The sequence below is a fragment of the Scyliorhinus canicula genome, chromosome 23, assembly GCF_902713615.1.
Source record: "Scyliorhinus canicula chromosome 23, sScyCan1.1, whole genome shotgun sequence".
NCBI classification, from domain to species: Eukaryota; Metazoa; Chordata; class Chondrichthyes; order Carcharhiniformes; family Scyliorhinidae; genus Scyliorhinus; species Scyliorhinus canicula.
The window spans coordinates 9143773-9165579 of NC_052168.1; the positions used below are offsets into that span (position 1 = coordinate 9143773).

The 21807-nt window shown below is 50.1% G+C and overlaps 1 protein-coding gene across 4 annotated transcripts; it reads right to left on the reverse strand.

The window, feature by feature from the left end:
• Nucleotides 1-407: 407 nt before the first annotated feature.
• LOC119956386 (E3 SUMO-protein ligase ZBED1-like) lies at nt 408-20331 on the reverse strand. 4 transcript variants are annotated; one of them, XM_038783562.1, is made up of 7 exons: nt 20160-20331; nt 18302-18551; nt 9831-9903; nt 6675-6937; nt 5331-5395; nt 3205-3362; nt 408-2469 (listed from the first exon to the last, which is right to left on the reverse strand). In XM_038783562.1, the coding sequence occupies exons 3-7, from the start codon at nt 9877-9879 to the stop codon at nt 416-418; spliced, it is 2589 nt and encodes an 862-aa protein (XP_038639490.1). In that variant the 5' UTR covers nt 9880-9903; nt 18302-18551; nt 20160-20331; the 3' UTR covers nt 408-415. The 4 variants fall into 4 exon arrangements, with proteins under 4 accessions (XP_038639490.1, XP_038639491.1, XP_038639493.1 ...); XM_038783563.1 differs by lacking the exon at nt 20160-20331 and adding an exon at nt 19600-19664; XM_038783565.1 differs by lacking the exons at nt 9831-9903; nt 18302-18551; nt 20160-20331 and having other exon boundaries at nt 6613-6835.
• Between the last annotated feature and the right edge of the window lie 1476 nt (nt 20332-21807).

Sequence of the window (21807 nt, forward strand, 5' to 3'; positions counted from 1 at the left end):
CTCGGCCAATCAAAGGGGACTCACCAACCAATCAGCATAATTTCCCCCAGCAGTATAAATTGTTGTGCCCGTTTGAAATTTGACATTCTCGCATTTGTCCTGATGAGTGGCAGATGAAAAGTTTCTGCAACACGTCTCGCTTTTCAGGAAGGTTCAGCGCTACCAATGCTAAGCTCTCTCCCTCTTTTAACAGCTGCGACTGCCCAGTGTAGGGGTCACATTCTCAATAGTTGATAAATGATAGGGTTGGGTGAGTGCCTGCTTCCTGCATCAAATCAAATGGACTTTGGAGCAGATCAGCAAACGCAGGTAGATGAGGCAGAAGAGAAGGCAGGTTCAGCAATATATTAGATTTCTCTTCTATATATATGTTATATATATATATCACACACACACACATACACACACACACATATCAAGCAGTTTTATGATTTCCGTGCATAAACACGAGCATGTCCACATGTTCAGGAGCAAGAGCAGAGCGCTTGCTGTAAATCCCGTCCCCGGCCTCTGTGAATATCCAGTTGGCTGGCACCACAGTCGCTGGCACGGCGAGCAGCTTCCTGGCTGCATTGGCGAGGAGTGGGTACTGGGTGTGGTGCGTCTTCCACCACTGGAGGGGGTCCTGACAGAGGGAGGAGGCCTCGCTGGTCTGGAAGTTGCTGATCTCCTGCTCGGCCTGCTGGTTGACCGAGTTGGCCGACACGCTCCTGACGTTGCACAGGTCCCCCAGGAGGAACTCGATGCCAGAGTCGTGCTTGGGCTTCTTGGCCACGTCGGGGCCGGCGCTGGGCAGCTCCGGCCCGAACCGGCCACCCTCCACTGGGTGCAGCTGCGCCAGCTCAGCCGCCTCGCGTTTGAGGGCATGGAGAGTCTCCACCCGCTCCGCCTGGCTGAGGAAGTCCAGGCCTCGGAAACGGGGATCCAGCGCACAGGCCAAGTTGAGGATCTGGTTGACTTCCCGGTCGGAATACCACCGATTCAGGTCCGCGCAGATGGTGTGCTTGATATCGTGAGCCATCTCGGAGTCACTCTCGTTAGCTGCCAAATGCTTGTACACCAGGCTGGTGATCACTGGTTTCACCAGCGATAAGCTGGAGAAACGCTCCTTGGTGAAGGTGGATGTGGCAATGGCCAGCGGCTTCAAGATGTCCACAATCTCATGGACCACTTGCCAATCGTCCGGCCTTAGTGCCAACCCTTTCTCCTGTTGGCCCTCAGCGAGACTGTCGAGGAAATGCCGGTGCTCCTGCAAGCTCTGCAGTGCATTATGGGTGCTGTACCATTTCATGCTGCCAGCGAGGAAGATCTTGGATTGGACCTTCAAGAATGGCTCACTGGAACCCAGCTTGTCGCTTAACGCGGGCAAGGAGGAAACGTACTCCATCAGCCTCTTGCACCGAGTCAGCACCCTGAGAACCAAGGGCTGCAGCAAGGCTGCGTCAACGCAGTTTTGCAGCACATGGCCAATGCAGGGCAGGGTCTTCCACCCCGCCTTGGAAGCAGCCAGCCTGACATCGACGTTGCTAACCATGACGGAGTGCGACGTCCTCTCCCTGATTCCCCATTCGTTGGCGATTTCCAAGAGGGCCATTTTGATGTTCTCGGCTGTGGTTTCCTCGGTTACAGGGCGGGTGGAGAGTACCCGGTGTTTGAAGTCGAAGGCGCCGTCAATGTGGTGGACAATAACTGTAACATAGGACCGAGCACATTCATGCTTCCAAAGGTCAATGCTGACTGCGCAGTGTTGCAACGACTTCATGGAGTCCAGCACCCTCAGCTTCGCCTGGGCGTGCATGTCCTGTAGGACAGCCTGCGCAAAGAAGTTTACGGTGGGGATCTTGTAGGTGGGCTCCAACACACTCATCATCTGGATAAAACCCTCTCCCTCTATGGTCTTCAGGGGCAGAAGATCAGACACAATGAACTCCAAAATCGCCCTGGTCGTTCTCCCGACAGGAGGCGTTACCCCCGTCACAGTTCTGGATGAAAAGTCTTTGGGATACGTATCTACTCCCTTTGGCGGTATGGAGGTGCCGCCAACCAGCTCGTTGTACTCGTGTCTGTGCTTGTAAATCAGGTGCTGCCTCAGATTGGTGGTGTTGCCGCTGTACGATAACCGGACACCACACAGCTTGCAAATGATTTTTGTCTTGTCCAGGATGCGCCCCATGGCGTCTCCCTGGAAACCAAAGAAGGTCCAATAGCGGCTCTGCGCCCGGCCAAGACTCACCAGGTTCTGGGTGCCTTCCAGCAGGGTGCCTGGGGCATCCCTGTTCATGTGGCAGATGCCCCCGCTCTGCAGGTTGGCCTTGTGGGCATGGATGATGGAGGCCACCAGGTCGCCTCGGTTGTACTGGTCACGGGGGCTAACGTGGTTTGAGATCACATCGGGAACTTTGCTTTGGAGGTCTTGAAATAGCTTCATCAGCAGCTCCTTCTCACCAAACTCGTACTTGAAATGTTCACCTAAGAAGAGAAGAACAACATTAGCTTTTCCATATGCCTTGTGGCGTGCCTACTGCAATTCCAGAAGGCACTGTTTCAGATCAGGAACGTGTGGATGTGTTGCGAAGACTAGTAGATGCTGTGCAAATACTTAATGGAATCATATAGGGGTCAATTCTGGTACTGCAGATATTGTGCCTCCAGTAGTTCACATCGCCATCTCACTGGGGTAGAGTTCCAAAGATTAACAACCCTCTATGTCTGCAGCCTCTTAACCTGAGACTATAACACTTATTTCCCCAGCCTGAATGCGGGAACGGTGATGAAAACAGATGCCTTATCGACCTGGTTATTCCCAATTTATAGAAAGAATTTGCGGAATTTCTCTTTGAAGAATCGAGAGGCCAACCACAGCCTCCCAACCCTAACCCTTACCCGGGGGGGGGGGGGGTTAAGAATTTTCCAACTGAAGTAACTCTCATCAGCAGCTCCTATTTCCGGAAACCCCAAACGGCATATAGGGTTAGTACCCTACATCAAGAGACCCAAGAGATTCATGTTTGCAGGAACCATTACTAGCCTATCATCAATAATCAAAAAAAAAGGCTCTTGTCTCCGAGTTTCGTCTTCTGTAATTAGCTCGGTCTTTGGCATGCTCTGTCACTTCATCTAAAAGTCTTTGTCTACAAACAAAATCATCTTGCTGCTTTGTAGCTTGGAGGTTTCCCCAACACTGATACCTTGTTCGGTCCCTACCCAATTTCAGCCCAAGAGTCCTGGCGTATTCTTCTCCGATCCACACCAGCAGCTCCGCTCCCGCCGCGATCGTCTGACAGGCCCGGTAGTAGATTTTACTGCGATATTGAAAGACGGTCAGATTATGCTCCTCTTCGCTTGAAGCACATGCCACGTACCTGTGGGGAAAAGGCAGGGTATTTGTTGGGGGAGCTGTTTCATGAGGTCCTTCAGCCAGTTCAAACACCAACTAAAAACTAAAGATACACATCCATTTACCCATGCAGGAAAAAAGGAATTGGCTGCCTATTATGCGCCCATCCCAGGGTCCCTTCCATTCATTCAAAATCAGCTCTGCGGAACTGGTGGTAAATATGAAATGGCCCTCAAGGATTCAGGACCAATGACAATCTTCAGGTGAAGCAGGGCAGGAAGACAAGAGTAAATGGATCAGAACTTGCGGACAAAACCCAGCCTCAATTTTTAAAGTCTTTACTCAGTACTGCGATTTACTATTGGGGAAGGGGAAAGATTATCATCATAGAATTTACAGTACAGAAGGAGGCCATTCGGCCCATCGAGTCTGCACCGGCTCTTGCAAAGAGCACCCTAACCAAGGTCAACACCTCCACCCTATCCCCATAACCCAGTAACCCCACCCAACACTAAGGGCAATTTTGGACACTAAGGGCAATTTATCATGGCCAATCCACCTAACCTGCACATCTTTGGACTGTGGGAGGAAACCGGAGCACCCGGAGGAAACCCACGCACACACGGGGAGGATGTGCAGACTCCGCACAGACAGTGACCCAAGCCGGGAATCGAACCTGGGACCTGTGAAGCAATTGTGCTATCCACAATGCTACCGTGCTGCCCTAAAGATGGTGGCTTCCTGGTAATGCCACTGGACAAGAATCCCAGAGGCTCAGGTTTGACTCTCTAGGGGCAAGGCTCAGATCACACCACAGCCGCTGCAATTAATAAAATCTGGAACTGAAAGCTAGACTCAGTAATGGTGACCTTGAAACTATCAGCGACTGCCGTCAAAACCCGCCTGGGGCACTAGGCCCTTGAGCGAAGGAAATCTGCCATCCTTTTCGGGTCTGGCCTACACGTGGCTCCAGATCCAGAGCAATGTGGCTGACTCTTAACTGCCCCTCTGAAATGGCCGAGCAACCCACTCAATTCAAGGGCAATTAGGGATGGGCAACAAATGCTGGTCTTGCCCAGTGAAGTCCTAATCCCATGGAAGAATTTTAAAGTATCTTTATATTATATATATACAGTAGTTGATAAGCAAGATGTCTTAAGTCAAGATGTAGAGCTGTCGGAGTGCGGGAGATTCTCTGTGGCACGCAAGATGCAAAAAAAAAAACAGCACCACCACTGATGGGAGGGCGCAATTACAGAGTGACACGTTTACATAGGAATATTTAATAATGTGGACATTTGAATTTGTAATAGTCAAGGTGACACAAAAGTGGTAATAGGGAGAAAGGAGATATAGGCAGGCAGTACTTGTAGATGTACGAGGAGTGTAAATTGTGCGTCTGCGAAGAGTCCTCAGACATCTTGTGCATTCAACAAGCTGCATAAGTGCACATACAAGCCTAGACACTGCACTGCCAACTCGGAGGCGGAAAGCAAAGCATTCTGTGACGATGAAATATCAGGTCAGTCATCTTTAACTCCAGAATAATCAGCCTGTCAAAAAATATTATTGGTTCAAATTATCAGGAATATAATTCAGTGAAGCAGAGCGCACAGTGACATATCACTGTAGTCAGGCTCCATCCATGAATAAATTGTTTTGTCATAAAACTTTATTCACATATCCGGAGCATTCAATGAACAATTCACTGCAATGGGCAGCAGATTCTGCTGCAGGGCTAATGCCATCTCCAGGTGTATCGGTCTCCCAAGATGATTTCACAAGTCCCTTTTTGTTCTCCACTCTCCTCTTCTACCTCCCTTTCTCATTCCTGTCTTCACTGTCTTTGACCGTTATTTTTCTTTCTCCCCCTCTCTGAATCCCCAGCCGGAGAGGCTAGAATTGGAGGTCAGGGTCTCAGGGTTAAGATGCTGGCTATTTAGATCAGAGGGTTGGTCATTTGACAGGAATCCCGTCTCCACCTCCACGATACCTCATCCAGTTGGCCTTCGACTCATCGGACGCGTCCACATAATAATAGGATCCGTTTTCTCGCAGCTGTAACAGAAGAAAATGTCGACTGAAAATGTTTCTCATCGGCTTTCTGAAAAGGAAGGAATCGGGACATTGGGAGGAAGGACGGGTAGGTTTTGGAGAGGACACAGAGGAGGTTTACCAGGACAATGCCAGGGAGGGTGGATGTCAGTGATGTGGAGAGATTAACCTTATTCTATCATGGGATATGGGAATCGCTGGGCAAGGACGCCATTTGTTGCCCATCTCTGATGGCCTCTGAACTGAGAGCCTTGTTAGCCCATTTCAGATGGCAGGGTGGCACAGTGGTTAGCACTGCCGCCTCACAGCACATGGGGCCTGGGTTCAATTCCGGCTTGGGCGACTGCATGGAGTTTGCACTTTCTCCCCGTGACTGCGTGGGTTTCCTCCGGATCCTCCGGTTTCCTGCCAAGTCCAAAGATGTGCCGGTGAGGTGGATTGGCCATGATAAATTCCCTTTTATGGTCCAAAGATATGGCCCAAAGATAGGGTTATGGGGTTACAGGGATAGGGTGGGGGAGTGGGCCTAGGTCGGGTGCTTTTTCCAAAGGTCAGTGCAGACTCGATGGACCGAATGGTGTCCTTGTGCACAGTAGGAACTCCATGGTTCTATAGAGGGCAGTTCTGAGACAAGTTCACTGCTGTGGGTCTGGAGTCACATGTCGGTCAGACGAGGCAAGGACGGCAGATTTCCTTCCCTAAAGGGCATTAGTGAGCTAAATGGGTTTTTACAACAATCGTTCATGGTTGACAATTCTAGATTTTATCAATTGAGTTTGAATACAGCTGGTAACCCATGTCTCCAGAGCATTCCAATAAAAACAAAATACCATGGATGCTGGAAACAGAATATGCTGGATAAACCCAGCAGCATCTATGGAGAGGGAAACAGGGTTAACATTTTGAGTCCTTATGACTCGGCCTCCACAGCCTCCTTGGAATGTTTTACCCCAGGAATCTATGGAGGCCACATCCTTTCAAGGCTGAGATCGGCAAGTTTTTAAGGGAATTAAGGGTTATGGAGAGAAGGCAGGAAAGTGGACAGTGAGTGTTCAATTGGCCACAATCTTATTAAATGGCGGAGCAGGCTCAAAAGGCTGAATGGCCTCCTCCTGTTCCTATTTCCCCATGGTCTTATGGGTTCTTCCACAGAACGGAAGAGGGGTCAAGAGGACTCAAAACGTTAACTCGGTTTTTCTCGGTTTCTCCCTCCGCCTGACCTGCTGAATTTATCCCGAATTTTCTGTTCTTAGGATAAATGAACTGATGGTATTATCCGTACCGCCCAGGAGAACACAGTACAATCGTTCTTGTCCGTCAGGATATCGCCGTCGAACGGGCCAAAGATGCAGCCCCGTGGGATTGTGGGCAGCGTGCACCAGATGCCTAGCCCGCCCTGCAGCCGCTCTTTGATGGCGAGGCCCTCCGGGAGGGTTAGCAGGGCCCGGGACGGCATGCGCTCCAGCACCAGCCTGTCGGACACAAACGTCGGCGTGCCATGGTGCGGGCAGGAATCTCGGAAATAGAGCCGGCAATCCTCGCAAACTAAAAGGGAACAAAGAGCGGACGTTAGTTGCAAAGTACGGGCCTTTAATCTCAGTCAATTGCCCTGGAACTCCCGCCCAAAACAGCACTCTTCTTTTATTCATTCATGGAATGTGGGTGCCGCTGACTAGGCCAGCATTTACTGCCCATCCCTAACTGCCATCGAGAAGGTGGTGATGAGTTGCCTTCTTGATCCCCCGGTGCGCCCACCGTGCTGTTGGAAAGGAAGCTCCAGAATTTTGACCCAGCGACAGTAAAGGAACGGCTGATATATTCCCAAGTCATGCGGCTTAGAGGGGAACCTCCAGGTCGTGGGGTTCCCAGGTATCTGCTGCCCTTCTAGACGGTAGAGGTTGTGAGTTTCAGCACATGGGAGTGCAGCAATTTAAGCATGCTGCTGATCGCCAACTTCTCAAGGAAAGCTAGGGAAAAGCATCCCATGGACGAGTTCAAAACAACGAATCACCTCTCCTGGCCTGAAAACGTCCCAATATGCTTTACACCCAATCAGGTACTTTGGAGGTTCATCACTGTTGTGATGTAGGAAACATGGCCACTGTTATCACAGAATAGTTAGACAAAGGCCCATCATATCTCCGCCAGCTCTCGAAGTGAGCGATGGACCGAATGCCACTCCCCACCGTCTCCCCATAACCCTGCACGTTCTTCCTTTTCAGATAATAACCCAATTCCCTCGAATGAACCTGCCTCTCCCACACTCACAGGTAGCGCATTCCCGATCCCAACCACTCCCTGTGGGAAAAGGTTTCTCCTCCTGACTTCATTGCTTCTTTTGCCAATTAACTCTTCCCTTCAATTTTCCCAGCAATGGGAAGTTATTTTTCCCTATCTAACTTGCTCGGACCCCTCATGATTTTGAACGCCTTGATCAAATCTCCCCTCAACCTTCTGGTGTCCAAGCAAAACAGTCCCAACCTCTCCAATCTAATCGATGAAGCTCCCTACCCCGGGACCATTCTCGTGCATCTTTTCTGCACTCCCACTAATGCCGTTACATCCTTCCTAAAGTGTGGTGTCCAGAACTGGACCCGCTACTACAGTTGAGACCGAGTGAGTGTTCCATGCACAAACATCCAACAATGAGGTAAATGACCAGATGATGCATTTTCATGATACTAATTGAGGGGTAAATATTGGCCAAAGGTTTTGGGGGGATGGGGGCTTTTCTTTGAAATAGTGGCCATGGGAGGTCAGAGGGGACATCGGTTTAATATTTCAGCTGATTGATGGCGCCTCCAACAGGGATGCAGTGGAGTTCTCACTTAGACACGGCGCTAAAGCCTCTTAAGTGGGACTTGAACCCATGACCGTCTGACTGAAAGGCAAAAGTGCTACCCACTGAGCTATGACAGACAAGGCTGTGTCTTTTCAGCCAAAATGGCATTGCTTCCAGACTGGACATCAAGGGTCCAAAGACGAGGACCCTGCCCCACACAGCATTCAGAAAAGGGGACTGAATGCATGGGGTCTGAGAATCAACAACAACCTACATTTATGCAGCACCTTTAAACGTAATAAAACACCCCAAGACATTTCACGGGAGTGATATCTGGAGCCGAGCCGATAGGGAAGTATTAGAAAAGGTGATCCAAAGTTTGGACAAGGGGTTAAGTTTTAAGTAAAGCTGTGAAGGTCATGGAGAGGTTTAGGAATGGTTCAGAGAGTAGGGTCAGGCAGCTGAAGGCACGGCTGCTAAAGGTGGGACAGAAAAGGTGGGGGAGGCACAAGAGGCCAGGGCCAGAGCAATGAAGCGGAGAGATCAAAACAGGCCAGGGATGGAACCTACTCATCACAGACTTGCTTTTGTTAATAAAGCTTTGAAACATTATTGCCCAGTTTGTTAACTTACACCACTGGCCCATGGATGGGCACTAAATGCTGGCTCAGCCAGCGACGCCCACATCCCATACTTGTACTTGTTTTTTTTTTCTTAAAAACCCGCTGGAATTCCTAATCATCTAATTTACTCTTCCCAGCATTGGTGGTGTTTATGGGACTGCACTATTCGCCATTGCAGGTTTGAGAAGTCTTAGTCACCAGCAAAAAAATGGACAAAGGAATGTAGCAAATTATCAGCTGGGAAAAATAAGGCCTCGATCCGTCTCGATCACCTGTGCCATCCTGGTAGTCACATATAACCACACAACATGCACCCAGATCTCACCAATTGTTTTGGTCATGCCTCCTGCACTGATTGAAGGCAAGAGCGATGCAGGTTACCAGTTTATAGTCCTTCCGCAGCTTTGAGGCCGAGGTAAATCAAACAGGAAGAGCTTGGAGTAGTTCGTGAAAGATTTGGGGCTGGTTTAGCACAGTGGGCTAAACAGCTGGCTTGTGATGCAGAAGCAGGCCAGCAGCACGGGTTCAGTTCCTGTAATGGCCTCCTCAAACAGGCGCTGGAATGTGGCGACTAGGGGCTTTTCACAGTAACTTCATTGCAGTGTTAATGTAAGCCTACTTGTGACAATAAGCGATTATTATATCTGTCTGGTGGAAAATTGGAAACAATCACAGAGGCTCCACTCCAACTTAAAAAAAATATATCTGCACTGCTGACTCATGGCGCCCAGGACCCGGATCCCATCCCTACCCTGGGTCGCTGTCCATGTGGAGTTTTCACATTCTCCCAGTGTCTGCGTGGGTTTCGCCCCCACAACCCAGAGATGTGCAGGCTAGGTGGATTGGCCACACTAAATTGCCCCTTAATTGGAATTTTTTTCTAATTAAATAAATATGTATATTAATCGTCTTTGCTTTGCAGAATGAACAAGGCAGGTTCCACGGTCAGTTCTGCGCTGAGGGATCACTCTGCAGGGGTGGGGGGAAACAACTTGGCCAATGGAGAATGAAGCAGGTCTTTGCACTGACTTACAGAGTAGTTCATCCTCGAGTTGGGCACACGCCTCTTCAGCGGCCTGCATCTCCTACGACGCTCAATCCACCAGCTGAAACAAAAGAAATCAAACGTGAAAGAACCACCCGCCGTACCAGCCAGTGACTCTAAAGTCGCCCGGCACAAGGACTGAGCGGTGGGTTAGTGCAAGAGGAGCACGTGGGTCCAGGGTGCGAGCTCAAGGTAAACTTGTCACTACATTGAAGAGTGAGGTTAGTGTGAATGCATTCAGGATGGGTGGGATAATGCAAGGATAACACTTCTACATTAGTTTGGTTGTTTATTGAATTTGTGATGGACCTCTCGGTAAATTACATACCAGGATTTGCAGGTCATTTGAAGATGATCTGCTTCACCTCTGAAGTGTTGGCTAGTGTAGACTTGAGAGATGAACAGACACTTCCAACACTGATGAAGGTTCAACTCAATTTTATTAACTACTTCTAACTAACTAACACACGATGACTGTGGGTCTAAATGATGCTAACTTAAACTAGAGACCTAAGCCTTGTCCGAACCAGTTGATTCTCTCAGCACGTGTTGTGAGTCTGTGCTGGGCTGGATGAGTTCTTGTTACACTCAGAGGCAGCACCCAGAATGAACGGGAACCGTGGTGCCCTCTGCCTTTATAGTGTGTGTATTCTAATTGGTGATTGGCTGCAGTGTTTGGACATGTTGATTGGTCCCTGTGTGTGTCCATGAGTGTGTGTCTGCACCATGATATACTGGTGTATGTTATGACAACCTCTGCAGCGGAATCCATTCAGTCCCATTCCGCCACTCCATCCCTGAATTTCCACAACCTGCTCACCCCGATTCTTTTGAAATTATTCATTGCTGTGGGTCTAGTGTCACATGTAGGCCAGAACAGGGTAAGGACGACACATCGAAGGCGGCACGGTGGGCGCAGCGGGTTAGCCCTGCAGCCTCACGGCGCTGAGGTCCCAGGTTCGATCCCGGCTCTGTGTCACTGTCCGTGTGGAGTTTGCACATTCTCCCCGTGTTTGCGTGGATTTCGCCCCCACAACCCAAAGGTGGATTGGCCACGCTAAATTGCCCCTTAATTGGAAAAAATTAATTGGGTACTCTAAATTTACTTTTTTAAATAAGGACGGCACATCCCTCAAGCGACATTAGTGAACCAGGTGGGTTTTTATGACCATCGACAATAGTTTCATGGTCACCATTACTGAAAGTAACTCCAGGTTTTATTAATTGAACTTAAATTCCACTAGCTGCCATGGTGGGATTTGAACCTGTATCCGCAGAGTATTAGGCTACTTACTTGCTGATGGGAAATTACTCCTTTTTAAAATCTTGCTTAATTATTAGAATAATCGTCAGCACATGGGGAAGCTGTCCAAGTCAGCGAGCAAGTGGCTTTCAGCTGCGGACTGAGCATCAGGTGAGGACAATCACATCTAAAAGGTCCTTGTTCTGTTACAATGAACATACCCATCGCCTTCCCCCCTCCGAACCGATTCATAGAACATAGAACATAGAACAGTACAGCACAGAACAGGCCCTTCGGCCCTCAATGTTGTGCCGAGCCATGATCACCCTACTCAAACCCACGTATCCACCCTATACCCGTAACCCAACAACCCCCCCCCTTAACCTTGCTTTTATTAGGACACTACGGGCAATTTAGCATGGCCAATCCACCTAACCCGCACATCTTTGGACTGTGGGAGGAAACCGGAGCACCCGGAGGAAACCCACGCACACAGGGGGAGGACGTGCAGACTCCACACAGACAGTGACCCAGCCGGGAATCGAACCTGGGACCCTGGAGCTGTGAAGCATTTATGCTAACCACCATGCTACCCTGCTGCCCCGATTCATTCCTGCCTCGGTCTCCCACACCAAAGCCTGGGATATATCCCACATTTTGACCCCTGACCTCTTACCCAGCTCAGCATCGGGATGGTCAACTGTGGCACTGGAATGGCTACCCCAGCTGTACAAGCTCAAACAGGAATCACGCCTGGGACATCCCGAAAAGAAACGACACTCCCTTCCCAGTCTCATGACCTCCTGAAGCACTTTGCAGCCAATGAGGCATTTCTAAATCGTCGTCACTTGTAATGGAGGAAATGAGGCTGCCAGTGTGTGCACAGTAAGATCCCAAGCAAGAGTAACGGTCTGTTTTGATGATGTTGTTTTGTGCGATAAACATTAGCCAGGATATCAGCGCGAATCTTTTATCTTCGGAATAGTCAAACGGAGTCTTTTTAAGTCCGCCTGGGAAGGCAGACTGGGTGGTCTCATTCGAAAGACGGCAGCTCAGACAGATCAGCACTCCCCAAGTCCTACACTGACCTGCAAAGTGTAAATTGTGTGCTCAGGCCTCCGGAGTGAAGCTTGAAGCCACAACCTTCTGCCAGTGGCAAGCAACGGAGTCAAGCTGACAGAGAATCTAAAACGACAGGTCATCGACCTGAAACATTGAGGCCGGAATTCTCCGGCCGTTCCCTGCAGGTGGGATTCTCTGGCCCCGCTGGCAGCCAACCCCCCCCCCCCCCCGCCCGCGGGTTTCCCGGCAGCGTGGGGTGGCTTCAAAGGAATTCCCACTGGCAGCAGCGGGAGCGGAGAACCCCGCCGCCAGTGAACGGAGAACCTCGTGGCCGGGGCAATTGGAGAATCCAGCCCTAACTCTCCGTCTCTCTCCCCAGAGATGCTGCCTAAACATGTAGAGTATTGCCAGCACTTTGTTTTATTTCTTGAATTGGGTGCTGCAGAGCAAGGGGGATTTGGTGGCATAGTGGTAATGTCACTGAACTAGCAATGCAAGTGCTCCGAGAACATGGGTTCAAATCCCATCACGGCAGCTAGTGGAATTCAAATTCAATTAATAAATTTGTAATTTGAAGCTAGTCGCATGACACTATCACCGATTGCTGTAAACCTGGTTCACTTAATGCCCCCTTTAGGGGAAGGAAATCTGCCGACCTTACCCTGGCCGGGCCTACATGTGACTCCAGACCCACAGCAATGTGGTTGACTCCTAATTGTCCTCTGAAATGGCCGGGTAAGGAACTCAACTCAAGTACAATTGGAGATGGGTGACAAATGCTGGCCTTACCCAGCCAAAGACATACATATGCCATGAAAAGCGTAAAGAAAAGGCTTGGACTGAAAGCGAGGCAATTTAACGGAGGAGTTTAAGGAGAGAGAGCCTTGGGCAAGGAGGCCAAGATCTTAAAATTACAGCACTAAGGGCCATTCAGGATGCTGTCTCATGGCGCTGAGGACCCGGGTTTGATCTCGGCCCTGGGTCACTGTCCGTGTGGAGTTTGCATGTTCCCCCCTTGTCTGCGTGGGTCTTACCCCCTCAACCCAAAGATGTGCAGGGCAGGTGGATTGGCCACGCAAAATTGCCACTCAATTGGAAAAAAAAAAGAATTGGGTACTTTAAATTTTGAAAAACACCCCACCTCTCCAAACATTACCAGTTCCCACTGAGCGTTCACACTGCACAATAAAAAAATCTTCTCTTTAGTAATAGAATTTGGTCAAGTCAACCCTTCCAATTCATTTCGCCCTTCAATTAGATCATGGTTGATCTGAATCTCATCCAGATCAACAATAAATAAAACAAATCTGGTGAATCCTCATCTTCATCATGTCAATTGGCCCCCAGCATTCACAACTTCAGGATCTGGGGAGCCAGATCCTGATTTCCCAATTTCATTCCTAAATGGCCTTTCATCCAAACTCCTGTCGCCCATGTCTTAACTCTCACCATGCACTGTGCGCCCATAACCCCTGCGCTCGCTAACTTAGACTAGCTCCCACTCAAGCATGGTCTAGGTTTTGAAATTCTCACCCCCTTTGTTTTCAAATCCCTCCATCTCCTCAGCCCTCCGGGTGGTCTGGGGACCCTCCTTCCAATCCTGATTCTTGCGCTGCCCCAGTTTTAATCACTCCCGGTGTCTCGGCCTTCAGTTGCCTCGGCCCCCGAGCTCTGGGATTCCTTCCCTACAACCGCTCCACCTCTCTCCTTTCAGATGCTCCTTATAACCTGTCGAGGTTTTCATCACCTGTCCTAATGACACTTTTCATGGTTTAATGTCAAATTTAGGGCGGCACGGTGGCATAGTGGTTAGCACTGTCGCTTCACAGGTCCCGGGTCCCAGTTTCGATTCCCGACTTGGGTCACTGTTTGTGTGGAGTCTGCACGTTCTCCCCGTATCTGCGTGTGTTTCCTCCGGGTGCTCCGGTTTCCTCCCACAATCCAAAGATGTGCAGGTTAGGTGGATTGGCCATGCTAAATTTGCCCTTAGTGTCCAAAAGGGTTGGATGGGGTTACTGCGTTCTGGAGATTGGATGGTGGTGTGGGCTTAAGTGAGGTGCTCTTTCCAAGGGCCGAGCAGACCCGATGGGCCGAATGGCCTCCTTCTGCATTGTAAATTCTAAATTCTATGAAAATTGTTTATAATGGTCCTGTGAAGCACCTCACAGTGTTTCATTACGTTAAATAGGTGCTATGAATGTAAACCAACCCAGGTGACAATACCACAACACCACCGCCTCTCCCTGGTGACATATTCAATGTATTTTATTAAACTCCTTCAAAAATGGCAGTATTGTTGAAAAGGCTACACTGGGTTGGATTTGTTTATTGTCACGTGTATCAAGGTACAGTGAAAAGTATTTTTCTGTGAGCAGCACAAACAGATCATTTAGTACATGAAAATAAAATAAAATAAAAAGAAAATACATAAAAGGGCAACACAAGGTACATAAAGTAAATACATAAGACACCGGCATCAGGTGAAGAATACAGGAATGTAGTATTAATCAGGTCAGTCCATAAGAGGGTCGTTTAGGAGTCTGGTAACAGCGGGGAAGCTGTTTTTGAATCTGTTTGTGCGTATTTTTTTTCAGACTTTTGTATCTCCTGCCCGATGGAAGAGTGAGTACGCCGGGTGGGAGGGGTCTTTGATTATGCTGCCCGTTTTCCCCAGGCAGCGGGAGGTGTAGACAGAGTCAATAGATGGGAGGCAGGTTTCTGTGATGAACTGGGCTGTGTTCACGACTCTCTGAAGTTTCTTGCGGTCTTGGGCCGAGCAGTTGCCATACCAGGCTGTGATGCAGCCAGATGGGATGCTCTCTATGGTGCATCTGTAAATGTTGGTAAGAGTCAGTGTGGCCATGCCGAATTTCCTGAGTTTCCTGAGGAAGTACAGGCTCTGTTGTGCATCGTCCATTCCTCACTGTCCTGACAAGATGACCGTGGGTCTTCTTAAACTCCTGCGGACAACGTGGTGATGGTGCTCTCGCAATGGTATCAGGCAGGGAGTTACTAGGTATTGACCCAGCGGCAATGGAAGAACATGACAAAATGACGGGCAGGAAGACACCAGCTTAGCCCGTGAAACCTGCAACTGCACACGGGTGATGTCGATCCGTGTTGGGACTGCGTGTGATTTGGAGATGATGATGATGATGATGCTCTCTTTGCTACTCTCATCCTTCTTCAATGCAAGAGATCCCTGGGGGGCGCTGTTGGAATAACCTTGGTCAGACCTTGCTGTACATTCTGCAGACGCACCGGTGGATGTTAGGAGCAGAGTCAGGAGCAGCCTGCTCTGACTCTGTTTTAGCACCATGACCTCCACCACGGGCAGGGTAAGGATATCATGCAAGTTGCAGGCCCAGACCTATTGACAGTGATGGTGGGGACTCCAATTTTCTTTCCATTGCCTGGATGACCAGGAATGTCTCTTTTCTCCTGGTAAGATATATATTGGAAGGATTCAGAAGTTAACACTCAACCCGTTTGACCGCGTTATGAATGCACCATCCTTGGCCATCAAGTCCTGTGGTGGGACTTGAACCTTGAGCTCCTGGTTCTAAGGCAGGGATGCTAACCCACTGCGCCACAAGGCCGAACAGGGGCCTTTCCCACTGATGAAGTGAATGTGCCCCTAAATCGCGTTCACTGCTGGACCACAATCCCTGTGTCTTACTCCTTCCACTAGATGGCCATGTTCCACTGTACAATGCTCCCCTCTGGAACCAGGGATTGTTTATTTTTGTAAATTCTCCCTTACATAAGGATCTTCCCCTACCTACTGCCTCACACTGGGGCGGCACAGTGGCAGTGGTTAGCACTGCTGCCCCACAGCGCCAGGGACCCAGGTTCGATTGCGACCTTGGGTGACTGTCTATCTCTCTGGGTTTCCTCCGGGTGCTCCGGGTTCCTCCTACAGTCCAAAGATATGCAGGTTAGATGGATTGGCCGTGATCAATGCAAAGGGTTACAGGGATAGGGCGTTCTTTCAGAGGGTCGGTGCAGATTCGATGGGCCGAATGGCCTCCTTCTACACTGTTGGGAGCTATGACATTGCACCTCACTGGAGGGCAGTTTTCCATTCTCTCCATCCAACACCTTGTTCAAAAACACTCCTACCTCAGCACCATGTTATATGGATACACCCATCCACAGCTATCCATCATCCATATGAAATACATTCCCCATCATTCTGTTTGTTGCCTTATGCACAATGCACCCCATGGCTCTGCATAATCTTGAACATAAAGCACTTTAACCCCCATTATCCGGCCATCAACGCACCTCGAGTTCTGTATATTTTAGATGTAATGCGACATAAATTCTGCATTGTACTCGATGCCGATACATCATTTGGTGCATGGAACAGTTAATTGTAATCTACATTATACATGATGCACCATTAGCTAGGTTGTGTCCTAACACCCTTCCAACTCTGCAAGGTCTTACTGGTGATGCACTTCTTTAGCCTGTGTTAATATCTTGGTGAGCCGCTCGATCAACAGTACCTTCTACTGTCCAACATGCAATGCTCAGTTCTGTTAAAAAGTTTTGCTGGTTTGTGATGCAGAACAAGGTCAGCAGAGCACGTTCAATTCCAGTACCAGCTTACCCGAACAGACGCCGGAATGTGGCGACTAGGGGCTTTTCACAGTAACTTCATACTTGTGACAATAAGAGCATATTATATTATTATCCAGCCCCTGTTCACGAAATCTCAACAATGGCACGTATTTATACAGCACCTTTAATGGTTTGAATTATCCCCTGCTTCAGATTATAAAACAAAATACAACACCCAAGATACGGTGTCAGGTCATGTGATCAACGGTTTGGGTCAAAGAGGTAGATTTTAGGGAGTGTATTTTTAAAAAAAATAAATTTAGAGTGCCCAAATATTTCTTGTTCCAATTAAGGGGCAATTTAGTGTGGCCAATCCACCTAACCTGCACATCTTGGAGTTGTGGGGGTGAAACCCACGCAGACACGGGGAGAATGTGCAAGCTCCACACGAACAGTGACCCAGAGCCGGGATCGAACCCGGGTCCTCAGCGCCGTAGGCAGCAATGCTAACCACTGTGCCACATGCCAACCTTCGATTTTCGGGAGTGTCTTGATGCAAGAAGATGCAGAGGTGTAGAGAGGGAATTCTCGAACTTGGGGCCCCAGCAATTGAAGACAGAGCCACCAGTGCTGAAGTGATTAAAATCAGGTTTGCACAAGAGGCCAGAATTAGAGGCGATGCAGATATCGCAAACGGTTGTGGAGTTGGCGGAGATCACAGAGATAAGGGAGCAGGGAGGTTAAAGCCATGGAGAAAACAAGGATGAGAATTTTAAAAGAAAAAGATATTGTTTGGCCAGGAGCACACGTATGTCTGGAAGCACAGGTAACGATAGAGGAACAAGACTTGGTACGGGGATAAAAAACCCAGGCAGCAATGGATGGTCTCAACGCCCTGAAGGATAGAATGTCAGACACCAGCCAGGAGGGCACGGAAATAGCCAGGTCTAGTGGTAATAACGGTAACACAGGGGTTAGCACAGTTGCTTCACAGCGCCAGGGTCCCAGGTTCAATTCCGGGCGTGGGTCACTGTCTGTGTGGAGTCTGCACATTCTCCCCATGTCTGCGTGGGTTTCCTCCAGGGGCTCCGTTTGCCTCCCACAAGTCCCGAAAGACGTGCTTGTTAGGTGAATTGGATATTCTGAATTCTTCCTCTGTGTACCCGAACAGGCGCCAGAATGTGGCGACTAGGGGCTTTTCACAGTAACTTTATTGCAGTGTTAATGTGAGCCTACTTGTGATGTTAATAAAGATTATTATTAATAAAGGCAAGAATGAGGGTTTCGGCAGAAGTTGACCTGAGACAGAGATGAAGCCATACAATGGAAATAAGCGATCTTGGTGTTGGTGCAAAAATGAGGTTTCTAGCTCACCTCTTGAGCCAAACAGGGCATGAAGGACACAAACTGACTGGTTTACTAACCTTCACTGGCCAGGAAAATGGTGGAATCGGTAACTAGACAATGGAGTTTGGAATGGGGACCAGAAACCACGTCCTCAACCTCCCAATCTCAGGTGTCACACTTGATTTGTAAAGCTTACGTCACACTTTAAGAGGTCTGGTGATGCAGTGGGTTGCGTCCCTACCTTTAGGTTAGGAATCCTCCAGGATCAGGTCCCACCCTGGAACTTGATGGCCACAGAACGTGCGCTCAGAATGTGGGCAAACAGGTCGCCCATCACTTCTGGAAATCTCTCCAATGCGTCTGATGGCAGGCGGCAAGAGACGGAGAGTTTCCTGGTCAGCCAGACTGCAGGAGGCAACGGCAAACCACAGCAGTACTTCGCCAAGCGTCATCATGAACCAATCCAATGGAATCCCATGGCCGCAGGGTCCCTGAAGGAGGGAGGAGAATGTTACACTTGAACCTGAATGGATCAAATTCAATTATTGCACATGAATGCTGACAGGAAATGGAACAGACGAGGAATTTCCAAGCGGAAAATGGCTACCGGCAGGGAGGAGCAGGGGAAATCAATCAAATATATCCAAATACTTCTCGATAGGCATCCCTGTTCTTCAGCTTTCTGACTAAATATTAGTCAAAAGATGCAACTGCCCAATATAATTTTTTCTTTCAAATGATCAGATTTCTATTGGGAAATGCAAGACTTGTCCCAAAGCCTATCCTTCATGAAGGGCTAGGGACTTCTGCGCTCGGCTCCAAGATTGTCGCTCATGCTCCAGATGTATTAGGTACAGCTGTGACCCCCCCCCCCCCCCCCCCCACAACCTACAGTGGTACCTGGGACATCCGTTTCCTCATCCGTACAGCCCGAATACTTTCATACCTGCTGGAAAGTCAACCCGTGAGTAATGACTAGCAGAAGCGGGGACCGACTACGTGCCGCAAGAGGAGGCCGTTTGACCCATCGAGACCATTCGGCTATTCAATGAGCTCATGGTTGGCCTGCAACCTTACTGCCACCCTCCCCCCCCCCCCAACACCCACCCCTCCCCCCCCAACACCCACCCCTCCCCCCCCAACCCCCACCCCTCCCCCCCCCAACCCCCATCCCTCGCATGTCTCCGGGCTAAGAAAGGTCCATTAATCTCCAGATTTAAAATCAGCGGTCGACCGAGCGTCAATCGCCGTTGGCGGAAGAGAATTCCAAACCTCCGTCACCCTTCCCTGCGTCGAAGTGTCTCCTAATTTTCCCTCCTGGTAAAGGCCGGGCTCGGTTTTTCTCCCCCTCTTCTTTCGGGCAATGACTTATCCGCCGGTGCCTGATCGTCGTTCTTCGTGGCTGGGCGGCTTTGCCGCAAATCCGTCCGCTTCCCAGTGGATCACTCTTGGGGCGGGATACCCGAATGGGGAAAGGGGGGGGGTGGAGGAGCATGTCAGTAATGGCGGGAACAACAGATTCGCAGGTTCAAGTCTCACCTCAACCCTTTGGGTCGCCGCTTCCAGTCGCCAACCAGGCGGCGACCGACTGGCAACCCGGCATCGCCAGCCCCGGGGGGCGGGGGGGGGAAACAAAAGTTTGATTGTTAAATAATTCCCAATTTAAGACAAATTTGAATATCTGATCGTTAGTTATTGTTCTTTTGAACATCCCCAACGTCTGGACTACCACCGCAACCGAGTGGGGGGGAGGGGAGGGGAGGGGAGGGAACGTCACTTGCCCCCCCCCCCCCAAACAATCGATTATATCGATTAATCGACAAAACGTCGATTTTTTTTTTAAATGCCGATCCGAAGTCGGGTCGTGCCTCCTGCTACCGTTTCTGAACCATCCCCGCGATATCGACATCGGTAATCGAAATAAATCGATTCGCCCGTCCGCTCGCGGCGGTTATTTCGCTCAGAAATCGCGGCCCCCGATCGGGCTGGGGGCACCGGTTCCGTCTCGATTAGTCCCGCGGTTCCGATTAATCGGCCCGTCTCGCCTCCCCGCCCGCGATAATCGGTAATAATCGGTTGGGTATCGGCGGCGGTTTTACCTGGAGGAGCTGACGGGAGGGTTGGGCTTCTTCCCCCCCCCAGCCTCCGGGCCTGGCGGTTTAATGGCTCCGGAGTTTAATTAATGTTTATCGGGTTTTTTTTAACCTACAATCGGAATCCTCCCCCCGAGAAAAATCGGGGTCGATACCGCCCCCGCCCCCTCAGGCTTCCGGCGCTCCGATTGGCCGCCGCCGCGTGATGGACGGTCCTCCCGTCCAATCGGGAGGCGGAGGGGGCGTGTCCCGTGGCCGCCCCCTCCCCCCGCGGTGGGCGGGGCCACGCGGAAAGTCCCCGGATGAATCGATTGGAGGCCCGTGGGGGGGGATGGGAATGCTTGGAGCAGCCAAGACCTCCTCCCCACCCCCCCAGCCCAGTAACTCCCCTGGAAATAAGGGGGAAAGAAATGGACTCCCCTCCGCTCCAGCCAACGCCCTACAGATAGGGGCTGGTGGCCACTGAGGCTCCACCCATATTGCACAGCAGGATCCCACTTTCCAAGTGCCAGTCTTGCCACCCCCCCCCCCACCCACCGTGGCACCATCGCCTCGACTGTTGACACATTCCACCACCTTGCTTTCAGACAGCGCCGGCCGTCACTCTGCTATTGACACTGGTTTAGGGCTGGTGGGCTAGACAGCTGGTTTGTGATGCAGAACAAGGCCAGCAGCGCGGGTTCAATTCCCGTACCAGCCTCCCCGAACAGGCGCCAGAATGTGGCGACTAGGGGCTTCTCACAGTAACTTCATACTTGTGACAATAAAAGGTTATTATTATTACCTACTCCGCACCGACGCTTGCCTGGTTTCCCCTCACTATTACCGCTGCCGCCCTTTTTCCTCATCCCGTGATCGCCTTTGTAATTTAATCTCCCCCCCCCCGCTCTCAGATCCATCCCAGAGCTTCCCTCACCCCACCCCCGCCTTTTCCGAGGCTGCTGCCTCTCCTCCGTTCCGAAGGAGAGTCGGGTCGGACTTGAAACGTCCGCTCTGCTTCCCTCTGCATCAGATGCTGACAGACCGCTGTTTATCCATTCTGTCCTTGATTTCGCCCTCTCCGTCGGGGTTGCCAACCGTCAAGCGCTCGCCTGGAGTCTCCAGGGTTGAAGGTCAATCTCTGTGGCGCTGTGCAAGCCTGGAGATAAATCACCGGAGCATTAAAAAGATTTTCTCCAGGGTGTCACGGTGGCGCAGTGGTTACCACTCACGGCGCTGAGGACCCGGATTCGATCCCGGCCCTGGGTCACTATCCGTGTGGCGTCTGCGTGGGTCTCACCCCCACAACCCAAAAAGATGTGCAGGATAGGTGAATTGGCCATGCTAAATTGCCCCTTAATTGGGAAAACAATAATTGGGAACTATAAATGCTTTTAAATTTGCTCCGTCAGTTGCCACTCCGTACACATCTCTTAGGTCGCTTTTTCCTTTCTCATCTTTATTCCATTGTCCTCGTCCCTGTTTGAAACCCACCTTTCTCAGAATATAAAAAACGTTCATGTTCTCTCTGCCGCCCATACCTTTGGGTAATAGCCTTGCCTTGTTATTTACGACCCTTTCCAAGTTGTAAACCCCCTGTTTACTTCCCTTTGAAATTTAACAGCTGAACACAACAAACCTTCTTTATCTCCAAATGCAAATTTCTGCCCATGGT